Here is a 14543-nt window from a genome sequence, read left to right on the forward strand (position 1 = left end):
AAAGAGAATGCAAACAAGCAGAGGACCCTAGACTCTTCAAGTGCAGCTCTCCAAGTTCTTTCTTAAATAGGATGTGCTCTGTCTCCAGAATATAAATGACCAAGATTTGTATGAGGAATCTTGATTTCAGGAGAGCTCCGCAAAAGTTTACAGTGAAGATTTTTATGCCACTCTGGTCCCATAGCCAAGTCGGTTTGTCTAACTAAGTCCTCCAGATGTAAGGTGTCAATAAACAACTAGTTTTGGGTGCTGCAGGAGGAGTTTAAAACTTTAAAGAGCAAATTATAAATCATTAGTTATCTTGGCTAAGAATCAGTACTAGACTTCCAGGCAACCCCAGAAATAAGCATGGGAATGGCCCAGTCTGGTTGTAAAATAACTCTTATATAATAGTGTATACACTATACAGTGTTTGTAAAATAACTTACATAATAGTGTAATAATCTTTCTTAGAATTAGAAAACCAAAATTCAAAAATAATTGGTCTCAGGTCATATAGTCAGTAAGAGGCAAAGTTGAGATTCAAGTTCAGGTCTGTATGACTTCAAAACTCCTGGTCCTAATTATTACAGAAGACTGCATAGTTCTAAAATAATTCTGTCTCAGGATAGATGACCTAGAACTATTGTATGGCATTAAAAATTTAGTCTCTACCAACAAAAGTAGAGTAATGAGTCAAGAAAAAAAAATTAGTCCTAGTAGTTTTAAAATATTATAGAAGACGGACAAACCAATTTTATTTTATAGATAGATATTTAAAGATTTTATTTATTTGACAGAGAGAGACAGCAAGAGAGGGAACACAAACAGGGGGAGTGGGAGAGGGAGAAGTAGGTTCCCCGCAGAGCAGGGAGCCTGATGCGGGGCTTGATCCCAGGACCCTGAGGATCATGACCTGAGCCGAAGGCAGACGCTTAACAACTGAGCCACCCAGATGCCCCATTTTCATATATATATATTTTTAAAAATTTTTAGTATAGCTGACACACAGTGTCACATTAGTTTCAGGTGAACAGTGTAGTGATCCCACACCTGTATACCTTATACTGTGCTCACCTCAAGTGCAGCAACCATCTGCCACCACACGACGCTATTACAATATCATTGACTATTATTTCCTAAGCTGTGCCTTTCATCCCCGTGACTTACTCAATCCGTAACTGGAAGCCTGTATCTCCTGCTCCCCTTCTCCCACTTTTCCCATCCCCCACCCCTTCTCTCTGGCAACCATCAATTTGTTCTCTGTATTTATAGGTCTGATTCTGCTTTTTGTTTGCAAACAATCCAATTTTAAAATGTACAAAAGACATTGGATAGACATTTCACCAAACAGGATACATGAATAATAAGCACAGAAAAAAATGCTCATTATAATCAGTCATTAGAGAAGTGCAAATTAAAACCACAATGGGACACTATTGCTCACCTACTAGAATGGCTGTTACCAAAAAAAGTACCAAGTATTGGCAAAGATGTAGAAAAACTAGAACCTTCATGTATTATTTTATGAAGTAAGCATAAACTTACCATACAGTCTAGCAATTCCACTCTTTGGAATAGATCCAAGAGAAATGAAAACATGTCTCAGAAAGAAGCATTATTCATAATAGCCAAAAACTGGGAAGAATCCAAATATCCATCACTTGGTAAATGGATGTACAAAATGTGGACTATCCATACAATGGAATACTATTTCGGCAATAAAGAGAACGAAGTTATTAATAAATGCTACAGAATGAATTGACCTCAAACATAAGGACTATATATTGTATGATTCAGTTTGTATAAAATTCCAGAAAAGGCATATTTATAGAGACAGAAAGCTAATCAGTAGTTGCCTGGTACTGGGAGGGGAACAGAAATTAATTGCAAACAGGCACAAAGGAACTTCTAGGGGTTATGGAAACATTCTAAAACTAAATCGTAGTGATGATTGCACTGATCTATAAATTTGCTAAAAATCATTGAATTGTACATTTACCGTGGGTACATTTTATAGTATGTAAATTGTACCTCAATAACACTGGTTTAAAAATATAGAGAGTTAATTTTATTCACAATAAGCCTGTTTATACACCTGTGATTCCTTCTTCCTCACACTGTCTCTTTTCTGGCCTATATGGCAAGACGAACAGATATGTCACATAAACAGTTTTTTATACTCTATACTGAGGTAACAATTTTTTTCTGTATCAAAGAAGGAAAATGGAGAAGGTCTCAGAAAAATTTCTTCAGTTACTTGAGACTCAATATTTTCTCCCTATCCTTTGTTCCACCTGGTCATTATTAGAAATAATGATAGATTAGGGAAACAAATATGTGTATTTTTCAATGAGGAACCGTGTCTTCCTTTCCAGGTCCATTCATAGAAACTTCACACATATGAGTGCTTGCTTAATCTAGGCCAGCTTACTTGGCACATAGACTACATGTATGGGCTTTGGGCTTTTGAAACTTTTAGTAACCACATGCATGAAAATATTACTGCATTCTCTGATGCTTCAGTTACCTTGATGACCTTAAATTGTATGCGGTCTCACCATAGAGGAATGGTTGAATAAAATAGGATGCATCCAAAAAATAAATAAATAAAAATAAAATAAAATAGGATGCATCCATAAAGTTGAATAATATACAGACATTAGCCTATTGTTATTAAAAATAGCATTTCATTTTGTGATTCATTTTTCTGTGTATAATCTCTTTTGTCACAGAATTGTCCTTCTTCTAGGATTAAGGATTTAGGACCTATCTTGTTCCTGTAGCCTGATTACATATTAGTTGCTCAGTAAAAATTTATTGGATAGGTAGATGAATGGAATTAACCAAAAGTCACCAGGTTCAGTGAAAAGCATCAATGAAGCAAAAATGCACGAAATTCCTAAGTGGGAATAGTTACCTAGAGAATTTTACTTCTGGTATTTTGTGTCAGTTGTCTATTTTTACTTTCTGTGCCCCTAAGATTCTAGACCATTGTGCATCATATAAAACTAAAGTAGGGTCCGTAGGCCACTGAATAATTCCATCTTTGGGTACCACAAATTAACTCACAATTTCTCTAATCTTTCCACCACTGATCAGGACTTTCATAATTTTTCCTGATAGATCCCATAGTTTTGAAAAATTTTTCAGCATCACTCTATTTGTGATTATAGCAGTTTCTCATGTTTAATTTATCAAACATGCATCTCTGCCAAAGCTTCTGTTTAAATGAGGTAACTACTGTTATCACCCTTGATATAATTCTAGCTATGTTTACAGAAGTTTGATGTTTTAGCTAGCTACCAGTTTTAACTAGCTACATATTATTTATAAATTACTTGAAATACTGAAAATAGTGAACCCCATTGCTACTTTCTCAGACCTGTAAAGGTGTAGTATTCCAGTATACTGAATATGCTCCTGGTTTATCAGGAGAAAAGGGTTGTGTTTCTGGGATATATACCAGGCAAAGACCACGCAGATACAGGTAAATCTTAGCCAAATTTGATTAGGGACTTAATAATAAAAACTTCTGTTGGACACAACACAAAAAAACATAAAAGGTAAGGGGTTAAATAGCAGACATTTTACATGTAGACAAGTCCTCTGGGAAAGAAGAGTTTCCATTCTCTGGCTTGATTCAGCATACTGACCCTAGCAGCTGTATGAACTCTAAGCTTCTTCCAAGAATTACAAAGCCAGCTGAATCACCACATCTTTACACCAAATGAAATATTATTTTCCAATTTTTACTGAATATTTACCAAATTTTACTGGAAAAAAAGTTTAAATATATTTTAAATTAGAGAATTTTCAGAAATTAGGATAAGGAGCATACATCTGCTTTAAAAAAACACATACAGGTACATACACACATAATATAAATATGCTATCACTGAACACATTTAGAAATTATAAAATAATGCTGTGGAATCCATAATAATCTCATTGGGGAAGGTACAGCATTATGTTTGGTGGCAAAAAGGTTAGGAACTATATTGGGCTGTTTATGACTGAAGGTCTGAATATATGAAATGAATTTTTAATTAAAGTGAGTAGTTTTGACTGTATACTGAAACACGACTTGAACATCTGGATTAGCTAGAAGAATATCCCATAGTTCCCAACATTTTCATCAACAAGACTTCCTTAGCATAGGTTCCTTAGAAAATAGAGCCTGAGACAAAAAGGTTATATTGAGGGAGTATATACTATATTAAGGGAGTATAAACCAAGGAAATTAGAGTGAATGAAAGAGGAGTAAGGCAGAAAAGGAGGAGAAGCAAATATAAGGAAGGGAATTACAGAGCTGGCAGAGGTGATTGCTTAATTTTACTGAAAGTCTTCAGAGAGCCCATACATTTCTGAACTGTGGAAGGGGGAATTACAAGGTGATATTACTGCTAGTTCCCTTCTCACATTGGTATGTTAGCCCTAATAGGGTACTATTTCCCTGACTCTTACTGTTGCATGAATCCAGTAGCCCTACTGCATCTCATGTCTCCATGGCAGCCAGGAAGTCTAGAGATGGATGAGAGAGGCTATATGGCAGTACATAAGACAGTGGTTGACTTCTGCCCATGATTATCACAAAAGACCAGGAACAGCCATTATAGCCAACCCTTCAGTCTGGAGCAGGATGTTAATAACAGGGACCCAGCTCCAACCCATGGGAATAGTCCACACCACTGCTAGAGTCAGTGTAGCCAGACAACAGGCAGGTGAGTACATTTAGAGTGGCAAACCCAATTCAACTCTTGTACCACATAGATCAATCATTAGTACTCTCTTTTGGCATCTAGTCTCACCTGGAAGCATGATACTGTGATACTCAGTTCTTTTCTGAGAGGGGAGATCCAAATCCAGTTCTTCAAGGAGATGACCAGTTGCAGTCTCCCAAAAAGACTTGGAAAGGATTAGTAAATGAAGACTAAGTTCCCTGCTGCTCCTGCTGGTCCTGGAGTCCATACTGTATGCTCATCATCTCCCTCTTTCACCCATTTCAGAACAAAGAGTATCAAAATAGATTTCAGAATAAACAGTGATGACCTATCAAGGAAGGTCATTTCATAATGATAAATGGGTCATTTCATCAAGAGGAAATAACAATCCTAAATGTTTATACACCAAATAACAAAGCTTCAAAATGGCAAAAATCCCCAGAGATTTTAACTCTCATCTCTCAGTGGTTGAAAGAACAAGTAGGAAATCAATTAACATGTAAAAGACCTAAACAATTCCATTAATCAACTTGACCTAATTATTTTTTATAGAACAGTCCACTATCAATAGCATAGTTCAGATTCTTTTTAGGTATACATAGAAGATGCACCAAGAGACCATATTCTGGTTCATAAAACAAGTCTCAATAAAGCTAAATGGACTAAACCATTACAAACTGTGTTCTCTGACCACACTGTGTTTAAACTAGAAACCAATAATAGAAAAATATCAGGAAATTTCACAAATGCTTAGAAATTAAACATATTTCTAAATAACATGGGTCAAAAAAATCACAGTGGAAATTTAAAAATATTTTTAATTGAATGGTAATGAAAACAAAGCATCAAAATTTTTAGAATGCAGCTAAAGAAGTGCTTAGAAGAAAATTTATAGCGTTAGATGCTTATTTTAGAAAAGAAAGTTATTTAATTAGTGAACTAAACTTCTGCTTAAACAAGAAAAAGAAGAAATTCAAATCAAAGTAAACAAAGTAGGAAATAGTAAAGAGCAGAAATCAATGAAATAGGAATAGAGAAAATCAGTGAAACTGAACACTGGTTCTTTGAGAAAATCATATTGATAAACCTCTAGTCGTATTAACCAGGAAAAAAAAGAAGATACAGATTACCAATATCAGGAACGAAGAGGCACATCACAACAGACCCCACAAACATTAAAAGGATAAGGGAATGTCATGAACAGCTTTATGCCAATAAATTTGACAATTTAGGTGAAATGGACAAATTCCTGGAAATAATATATGACCAAAGATCATTTGAGAAGAAAAAGATAACCTGAATAATTTCATAGCTGTTAAATATAAATTGAATTTGCCATTTAAAACTTTTACACAAGGAAAACTCTTAGTCCAGATGCCTGACAGGTAAATTCTACCAAACATTTAAGGAAGACATAATACCATTTCTACACAAACTGCTCCAGGAAGTTGAAGTGAAAAGAACACTTTATGAGGCTAACATTATTTTAAGACCAAACTTGACAAAGACATCATATAAAAAGTAAACAATAGACCAATGTCTCTCATGAACATGGACATAAAAGTCCTTAACAAAATTCTAACATTGAATCCAGCAGTATGTAAAAAAGGTAACAAGGACAATATATAAAAAGGGTGTGTCAGGGCTCCTGGGTAGCTCAGTCAGTTGAGCATCAACTCTTGATTTCAACCCAGGTCATGATCTCAGCGTCCTGGGATCAAGCCCCATGTTGGGCTCCATGCTCAGCAGGGATTCTGGCTTGAGGATTCTCCCTCTCCCTCTGCCCCTCCCCCCTGTACACACACACTCTCTCTCTCAAATAAATGAATAAATCTTTTAAAAAGAAGGGGGGGATGTGTCACGAGTAGGTAGTGGTAGGGAGCATTGTCATCTTTGAGAAGCCTAATGGTGACTGCCTTCCCCGATGGAACTGACAGGGAGATGTTGCCTTGGAACTGGACTCCCTTAGTGAGGATACAGAGACCAGTTGACAACACTTAATTCTCAGATGCAAGGACGACTTATTATTGTAAAGAGGAACAAAGCTGGAAGGCAACCAGGGTGTCTTCCTTTGTAACTCATATTTTTCCCTGTTACTACTAAGTCCAGAATTCGTTTACATTTCCAAAGAGAAAACCTCACTAAAAGGGATTGTGGAAATTACCTAATAAACTTAGGTCTCTTCTTTTAACAACAGGTACGTTGAAGATGTAAGAAGAAAATATGAACTAACTTATTAAAAACTCTCCTGGGATGACCTCTTTTATTCTTATAATTATTGCTAAGATTTTTATAATCTTTATTTTAGTGTTTTTATTCCTTGCATTTCTAGGGTTGATGAAAATTTTTGTTTTTAAGTCCTGTTAATAATTAGTGGTAAGACTAGAAAAATTCTAGAAGCCCTTTCAGGTTTTGCTTGATTTCATTCAGGGCCATCTAAGGTTAGAGCTAGAGGGTAGCTGTACAAGGAGGCCCTGTACTGTCTCCTTACTTGGACAGATTATTTCTGCAATATATCCTATATATCTACTTAAGGGACCATTTGTTTTTTCTAATTCTTAATTACATATAAGGGGTCAGGAAATAAATTTAAATGAGGGAAAATAGGGGATTAAAAGAGAGTAAAGATCTTTTTGAGATTTTAGGAGCTCTTCAGCAATCCATGAAAATTATATGAATTCCCTTTGTGACGAAATTCTGAAATTTTTAGCATTGATAGGCTCTAGTTGTAGATCTTTTAGCACTGATGTATGAATGTGTTCAGTTCCACTTAAATAGAGTTGTTAAATATATAAGAGAAATGAGAGAAAATATGTAACATATATTGTGCTTTCAATTATTTAAACTTCATGGTGGAGATGAAATGATCAGTAACTTTTTGAAAATAATATTGCTACTACTCTTATTAGCTAGTCATGAATTTGGATAGTAGTAAACAGCTTAATCTCTAGGTTTGTGGGGTTTTGTTTTGTGTGTGTGTGTGTGTGGTTTTTTTTAAAATTTTATTTTATTATGTTAATCACCATACATTACATCATTAGTTTTTGATAGTGTTCCATGATTCATTGTTTGCGTATAACACCCAGTGCCCCATTCAATATGTGCCGTCTTTAATTTTTAACTTGTTTTACTCTCTTTTTCAGCTACGTTGACAAGCTATTCTGAAAATGTAGAACGCACAAAATATGTTGGGGAAAGCAGTAAAGAATTAGGATCTGGAGGAAACCTAAAACCTTGGCAGTCTCAAAAATCCAGCATGGATTCCTGTTTGTATCGAGTAGATGAAAACATGACAGCTTCCACCTATAGTCTGAATAAGATCCCAGAAAGGAATTTGGAAACAGTTTTATCACAATCAGTACAGTCTATTCCTCTATATCTTATGCCACGGCCAAATTCAGTAGCAGGTAAGATTTTTCTAAAAATTGACCATTTTTCTGGTGTATATACTGAAATGAAAGTAAATTCTGCTTTAATAGAATTTTCCATTCATCTTCTTTGACTAAGCTGTTCTTTTGTGTTTGGGTAATATGCATGTGTATATCTTTTTGAACCTGGGGAAAGGCTCATATTCAAGTGGTTGTTTAGTTCTGTTCCCAAAATGTGTAACAGCATACATAAAATGAGAAGTAAAACCTATAAAGTATATTATTGAATTTCTAAATGTATTTTTTTCACATCCAAAGTCTTTGAAAGGATTTCAATTTGAGGTTTTGAAAAACGTTAGTTTAAAAAAACATTATTAAATTGATGTGTATTTCAGTAGAAGTTGTATTATCAGAAATCATTGTCCATAGTTTGACGGAGTGGCAGACAGGCAAGAATTCAACTTCCTAGTCCAGGAGCTCAGTATTTTCACAGTACCCTAGCCATCCCATCATAGAAGAATCACCAGGTACCTATATTGCTAAAGAATAACTCAAACACTCCTAGCAATTTCAGTCATAAAGGGAGTATGGAGTAATTATCCTTTGGTAGCTGTCCAGAATTGATGTCAAAGGATATTGTTTATACAGCTAAGTTGCTACTTAATAATTCAGACCAGGAGCTTTTGCAGAATAGTTGGGCATTTTGGCATTTTCAAAATGAAACATCATCTAGACTTTGTACCTACTACGATATCATAGTTTTGTTTGTCTTTCTTATTTGCCTGATGAATGCCTGAAAGGTTTGTCTCACTGACACAGGGTAATAAAATACTTATTGTAGTTAGGAGCTTTTATTTCCCAGGTGTAATGATTTATTTTATAAAGATGATAGTGTGATGCTTCTTGCCTTTTTGTACCTTTTCTAAAACATTAGTCTTTGTTCCATCCTCTGGGAGACCATCAGCATCAGTCATCACATGCGATAATGTGGTGATGGCTCATCTGGAAGATCAGTAACTGTAGGTGATTTTAGTATTAATTTTTCAAGATTATTCACTTTAAGTAGTGACAGAAACTTTTCTCTCTTAGGTTCTTTGGAATATGTTGACCCCCACTAATGATGTCATATTAGAGTCCTAGAATGCTCTAACTTAGAAAGTGCTAAGCAAATTCAGTCTTTTCGGAAGAGAAACATTTAAATCCTTGCCTGCATAAAACTGAGGAAATATAGCTACCAGCCTTAATGGTACATCCCACTTTACTTCTTAACTAAGCTGCAGTGATTTCTAAGAAAATTCTGTCTCTAGGGGCACCTGGGTGGCTCAGTTGTTAAGCATCTGCCTTCAGCTCAGGTCATGATCCCAGGGTCCTGGGATCGAGCCCCGCATCGGGCTCCCTGCTTCGCGGGAAGCCTGCTTCTCCCTCTCCCACTCCCCCTGTTTGTGTTCCCTCTCTCGCTGTGTCTCTCTCTCTGTCAAATAAATAAATAAATAAAATCTTAAAAAAATTCTGTCTCTATTATTGAAGAAGGGCACTGAGCACTTAGTAGGAGTCAGAAGTATAAGCTTCTCTTGTCCTCTTTTTAGTTTAATGGAGAAATTATAAAGCGCTTTGCCCTTCTTGAGCATAAATATCTGTGATTCATTATTTTACCTTATGCGGATACTAACCTTAGGTTGTACAAAGAGTTGTCCAGGACTAATTGGCCAAATAATATCCTTCCCTCACTTTCTCTAAAGTTTTCTAAAATGACTTTCTAGAAATTAGCACAAGGCAACTGTCAGAAGTATCAATGAGTTACCGGTTACTTCTCTAATACGTATAGAAGAAACTGATTGTATAGCTCTCTCACAAAGAATAGAACCCAGCTTTCTATACCAAGTATTTTAATCACCAGGTAAAAAATGCCAGTTGAAATGTTTTTTAAAAAACTTAACAAAGCAAACAACATTTTATCAGGTGAAGAGTACCTTCTTTCTTTTACATGGATTGTAAGATTTTCATTTATTTAGAATTTTATCTTATAAGAGCTAATATTCTAGTTACTTAATAAAATCTTTTAAATTGGTCAACTTTCAGGGAATTGTCATCCAGTCTGTGAATTTTGGGGGCTTCTAAACTACCTCTCATGGTATATTTTTTGCTAACTGCCATTTAGCAACTCTACCCCTCTTTGGCATCAATATATTTGTGGTTACACTTAGACTTCAGTAAGGTTTTGCATATTCTTTGGGACACTGACTTCAGCAAATATTAAGATAAGAATTTTACAGAGAATTACAGGATGGAATTCTAATTGACATCCATTGCTGTTTTTGTAAAATAGTCAGCTACAATGTGATGACTGCTATAATGCAGTAATTTATAAAGTACCATAGAAACACAGAGGAGGGAAGCATCTGAGCACAAAGGAAGAGGGGCGCCTGGATGGCTCAGTCAGTCAAGCATCTGCCTTCCGCTCAGGTCATGATCTCAGGGTCCTTGGATCAAGCCCCACATCAGGCTCCCTGCTCATCAGGGAGTCTGCTTCTCCCTCTCCCTTTGCCCTTAATCTTTTAAGGGGGGGAGGATAGAGAGGAATAGAAGACATCACAGAGAGGGATGAGTGAGAAGTCACAAGGAGGACAGAAAAAAGAGGAAGGAGGCACCAAGAGGTTAAGGAACTTGGCACATTATTGACATTTCAGCATGACTAGCACTTGGGGTACAGTGAAGGAATAGTAGAAAATGATGTTGCAGGTGATAGCAAGGAGCTTATGTGCTCTGATGATAAGTATTGGGTTTATTTTGTTGCTGGTTAGTATAAACAGGAGCTGTATTATCAAATTTGCAGTTTAGAAAAATGGCTATATACCCATCCATGTAGGATGGTCTGAAGGAGGCGAGCCTGGAGTTAGAAAAAATAATTCATCAAAAGCTTGTGGTATTATGCAGAATTATAGGGAGTGAATCATCAGGTATCAGTAGAGTTGAGAAAATGCCTTGGGAGATTTTCTTCTTTTTTGCCTTAAAAAACAGCATTTATTAGATTTTTTTTTTTAAATACAGAGAAATACAAAGAAGAAAACAAAACAAAAATGAGCCATAATTTCCTTGCCCAGTGGTTCCAGCTGACACATTCTAGAAATTAAAGATTCATATATGTTACATAATAAATATATATAAATCAAATAAAAATTCAAATTCAAACAAAAAATACAAAAGAAAGAGCCACTCCCCTCTCCATCTAGTACCCCTCTCCAAAGGTTAATATTACTTATGAGTCTTTAAAATATATATATTAGGGGTGCTGGGATGGCTCAGTCGGTTGAGTGTCTGCCTTTGGCTCAGGTCATGATTTCAGGGTCCTGGGATTGAGCCCCGCATCGGGCTCCCTCCTCAGCAGAGAGTCTGCTTCTCCCTCTCCTTCCCGCTCAAACTCTCTCTCGCTATCTCTGTTGCTATCTCTCTCTCTCTCTTTCAAATAAATAAATAAAATCTTTAAATATATATATATAATACATATAATATCCAGATTATATATGTAAAACATAATATATACCTATATATGATTATAATATATGTAAGAGACATGGGAGGTCAAAAAATTAGTTGGATTTATAGAGGGGAAATGAAAGTATATGTTCTTACAAAGATGTACAGCTTTATTTGTTAATGGCCAAAAATTGTGAACATCCCGAATGGCCACCAGCAGTTGAATGGATAAAGAAATTAGAGCATATCTTTACAATGGGTACTACCTAGCAGTAAAAAGAGATGAACTATTGATACTGCAGCAACACATACAAATCTCAAAATAGTCACACTGAGTGAAAGAAGTCAGATAAAAAGGAGAATATACTATATGATTCCACTTATAAATTCCTAGAAAACACAAAGTAATTTGTAGGCACAGGGTGCCTTTCTTACAGCAGAGCCATCTGCATGTGCTCCTATCACCCAGCTCTTTGTATTGCCTGTGGGAATTCTGCCTTAGAAGAGCGGCTCCAATGTTGATACTCTGGCTTTTGCTGTTCTTCTGAGTAATGAAATGTCTTTCATCTCTGATCTAGATGTCTCATGTCTTCCACCATCCCGGCTTGTTAGAAGTAGAATAAAATATCAGATCCTTCCCACTTCCTGGCAGTGAGATACCACTATACCCGATAACCACAAAATTGAAAGGAATGACAATGCCAAGTGTTAGTGCAGATGTGATGCAATTGAAATTGTCATACATTGCTAATGGGAGTATAATAATAAACTGGAACTAGCATTTTGTAAAGGTGCTTGGCAAGGTCTATTAAAGGTGTCTAAAGCTGTATATGCATGTTACCTAAAACCTATCAATTCCACTCCTGCATAGAATGGCCATCAAAAATAAAGCTGGCTGGCTCAGTTGGTAGAGCACATGACTCTTGGTCTCAGGGTCATGAGTTCAGGCCCATGTTGGGTATGGAGACTACTGGGGGGAAAAAAAAGTCCTTATATTCACCAAAAAATAAATAAATATAAATAAATATAAGAGTGTTCATATCCATTTTATTCATAATACCCAAAAGCTGAAAATCATCCAAATGTCTGTCAACAGTAGACTGGTTTAATAAATTTTATACAACAGTGAAAAAGAACGCTGTACCCACAACAACATCTTGGAGAGGGCATACTATATGAAATATGTATATTTATATAAAGTGTAGAGAAACAAGACAAAACTATGTCATTTCTGTGGTGATAGAACTAAGGTAGTGGTTACCTTTGGTGGGAATATCAAGGGAACGTTCTATATCCTGATTGAATGGTGGTTGCATGGGTATGTACACATAAAAACATTTATTGAGCTATTCACTTAAGATTTATATAGTTAACATATATAAATCGTACCTCAATTTAAAAAATGTATAAAGTATTTAGGCTTCTGTCTTTCTAGAAGAATTTTCCCTTTGGTTTAGAAATAGTGGTTCTTGGGGCGCCTGGGTGGCTCAGTTGGTTAAGCGACTGCCTTCGGCTCAGGTCATGATCCCGGAGTCCCTGGATCGAGTCCCGCATCGGGCTCCCTGCTCAGCGGGGGGTCTGCTTCTCCCTCTGACCCGCTTCCCTCTTGTGCTGTCTCTCATTCTCTCTCTCAAATAAATAAATAAAATCTTTAAAAAAAAAAAAAAAAAAGAAATAGTGGTTCTTGGTGACATAACTAGATCTTTGAAGAAATAGCTATTTTTAATGTTGACTAAAAATCGTTTAAGTACCAGACTCTTGATTTCGGCTCAGGTCATGATCTCATGAGATCAAGTCCCGTGTTGGGCTCTACACTGAGTATGGAGCCTACCTAGGATTCTCTCTATCCCTTTGCCCCTCACCCCTCTCTCTCTCAAAAAATAAATAAAATAAATAAAAATTAAAAATAACCTAGTAACTCCAACAAATGGATAATTTACTAAAAGTATTCCACTTGTTGAGACCATAAACCTAGGATCAGTACCCAAACTGGCCAGAAGTGATTCTAATTGCCACCTTAGTTCAGTGTTAGCCTAGATAAAGTCCTAAAGCAGCAGTCTCTATGTGAATTTATCCTTTTTTTAAAAAAACAATTATTTGAGTTATATTTTACATATCATAAAATTCACCAATTTCAAATAATCCACCCAATTTAGTAATTTATAGCATATTTACTGAGTTATGCAACCTTCACCATAAATCAATTTTATTTCTTTATTTTTTTAAAGATTTTATTTATTTATTTGACAGAGAGAGACACAGTGAGAGAGGGAACACAAGCAGGGGGAGTGGGAGAGGGAGAAGCAGGCCTCCCGCAGAGCGAGGAGCCCGATGCAGGGCCCGATCCTAGGACCCTGGGATATATCCCAGGATCCTATGACCTGAGCCAAAGGCAGACGCTTGACAACTGAGCCACCCAGGTGCCCCCACCATAAATCAATTTTAGAATATTTTCATCATCCCAATAAGATCATGTCATGATGACATGGTCCTCGTGTCTATTTAATATTAATTTTATTCCCATCCCCAGCCCCAGGCAACCACTAATCTATTTTCTCTGTAGACTTACCTTTTCTGAACATTTTCATATAAATGGAGTCATATAGTCTGTGGTCTCTTGTGTCCGGCTTCTTAGCATAATGTTGTTGAGGTTCATCTATGACATAGCATGTATCAGAAGTTTGTTCCTTTTTATTGCAAATAGTATTCATTTGTTTGCCTCTATCACATTTTATCCATTCACCAGTTGATGGACATTTAGGTTTTTTCCAATTTTTGGCTATTTTGAGTAGTGCTACTATGAACATTCGTGTGCAAGTCTTTGGGTGGACATATGGTTTCATTTCTCTTGGATAGATACCTAGGAGTGGAAATGCTGTATCATAGGGTAAATTTATGTTTAACTTTTTAAGAAATTGCCAAACTGGTTTCTAAAGTAGCTGCACCATTTTACATTCCCACCCGTAACGTATGTGCGGATTCCTGTTTCTCCACATTC

The 14543-nt window shown here is 36.1% G+C and overlaps 1 protein-coding gene across 2 annotated transcripts in view; it reads left to right on the plus strand.

The window, feature by feature from the left end:
* Positions 1 to 14543, plus strand: part of TANC2 (tetratricopeptide repeat, ankyrin repeat and coiled-coil containing 2) — a 297008-nt gene that overhangs the window by 160516 nt on the left and 121949 nt on the right. For both annotated transcript variants that reach the window (XM_044921763.1, XM_021678492.2), the window contains one exon: positions 7847 to 8110. In XM_044921763.1, coding sequence (XP_044777698.1) covers positions 7847 to 8110 — 264 coding nt within the window. The remainder of the gene's footprint in view (positions 1 to 7846; positions 8111 to 14543) is intronic.

This window comes from Neomonachus schauinslandi, chromosome 15 (genome assembly GCF_002201575.2).
Source record: "Neomonachus schauinslandi chromosome 15, ASM220157v2, whole genome shotgun sequence".
Lineage (NCBI taxonomy): Eukaryota > Metazoa > Chordata > Mammalia > Carnivora > Phocidae > Neomonachus > Neomonachus schauinslandi.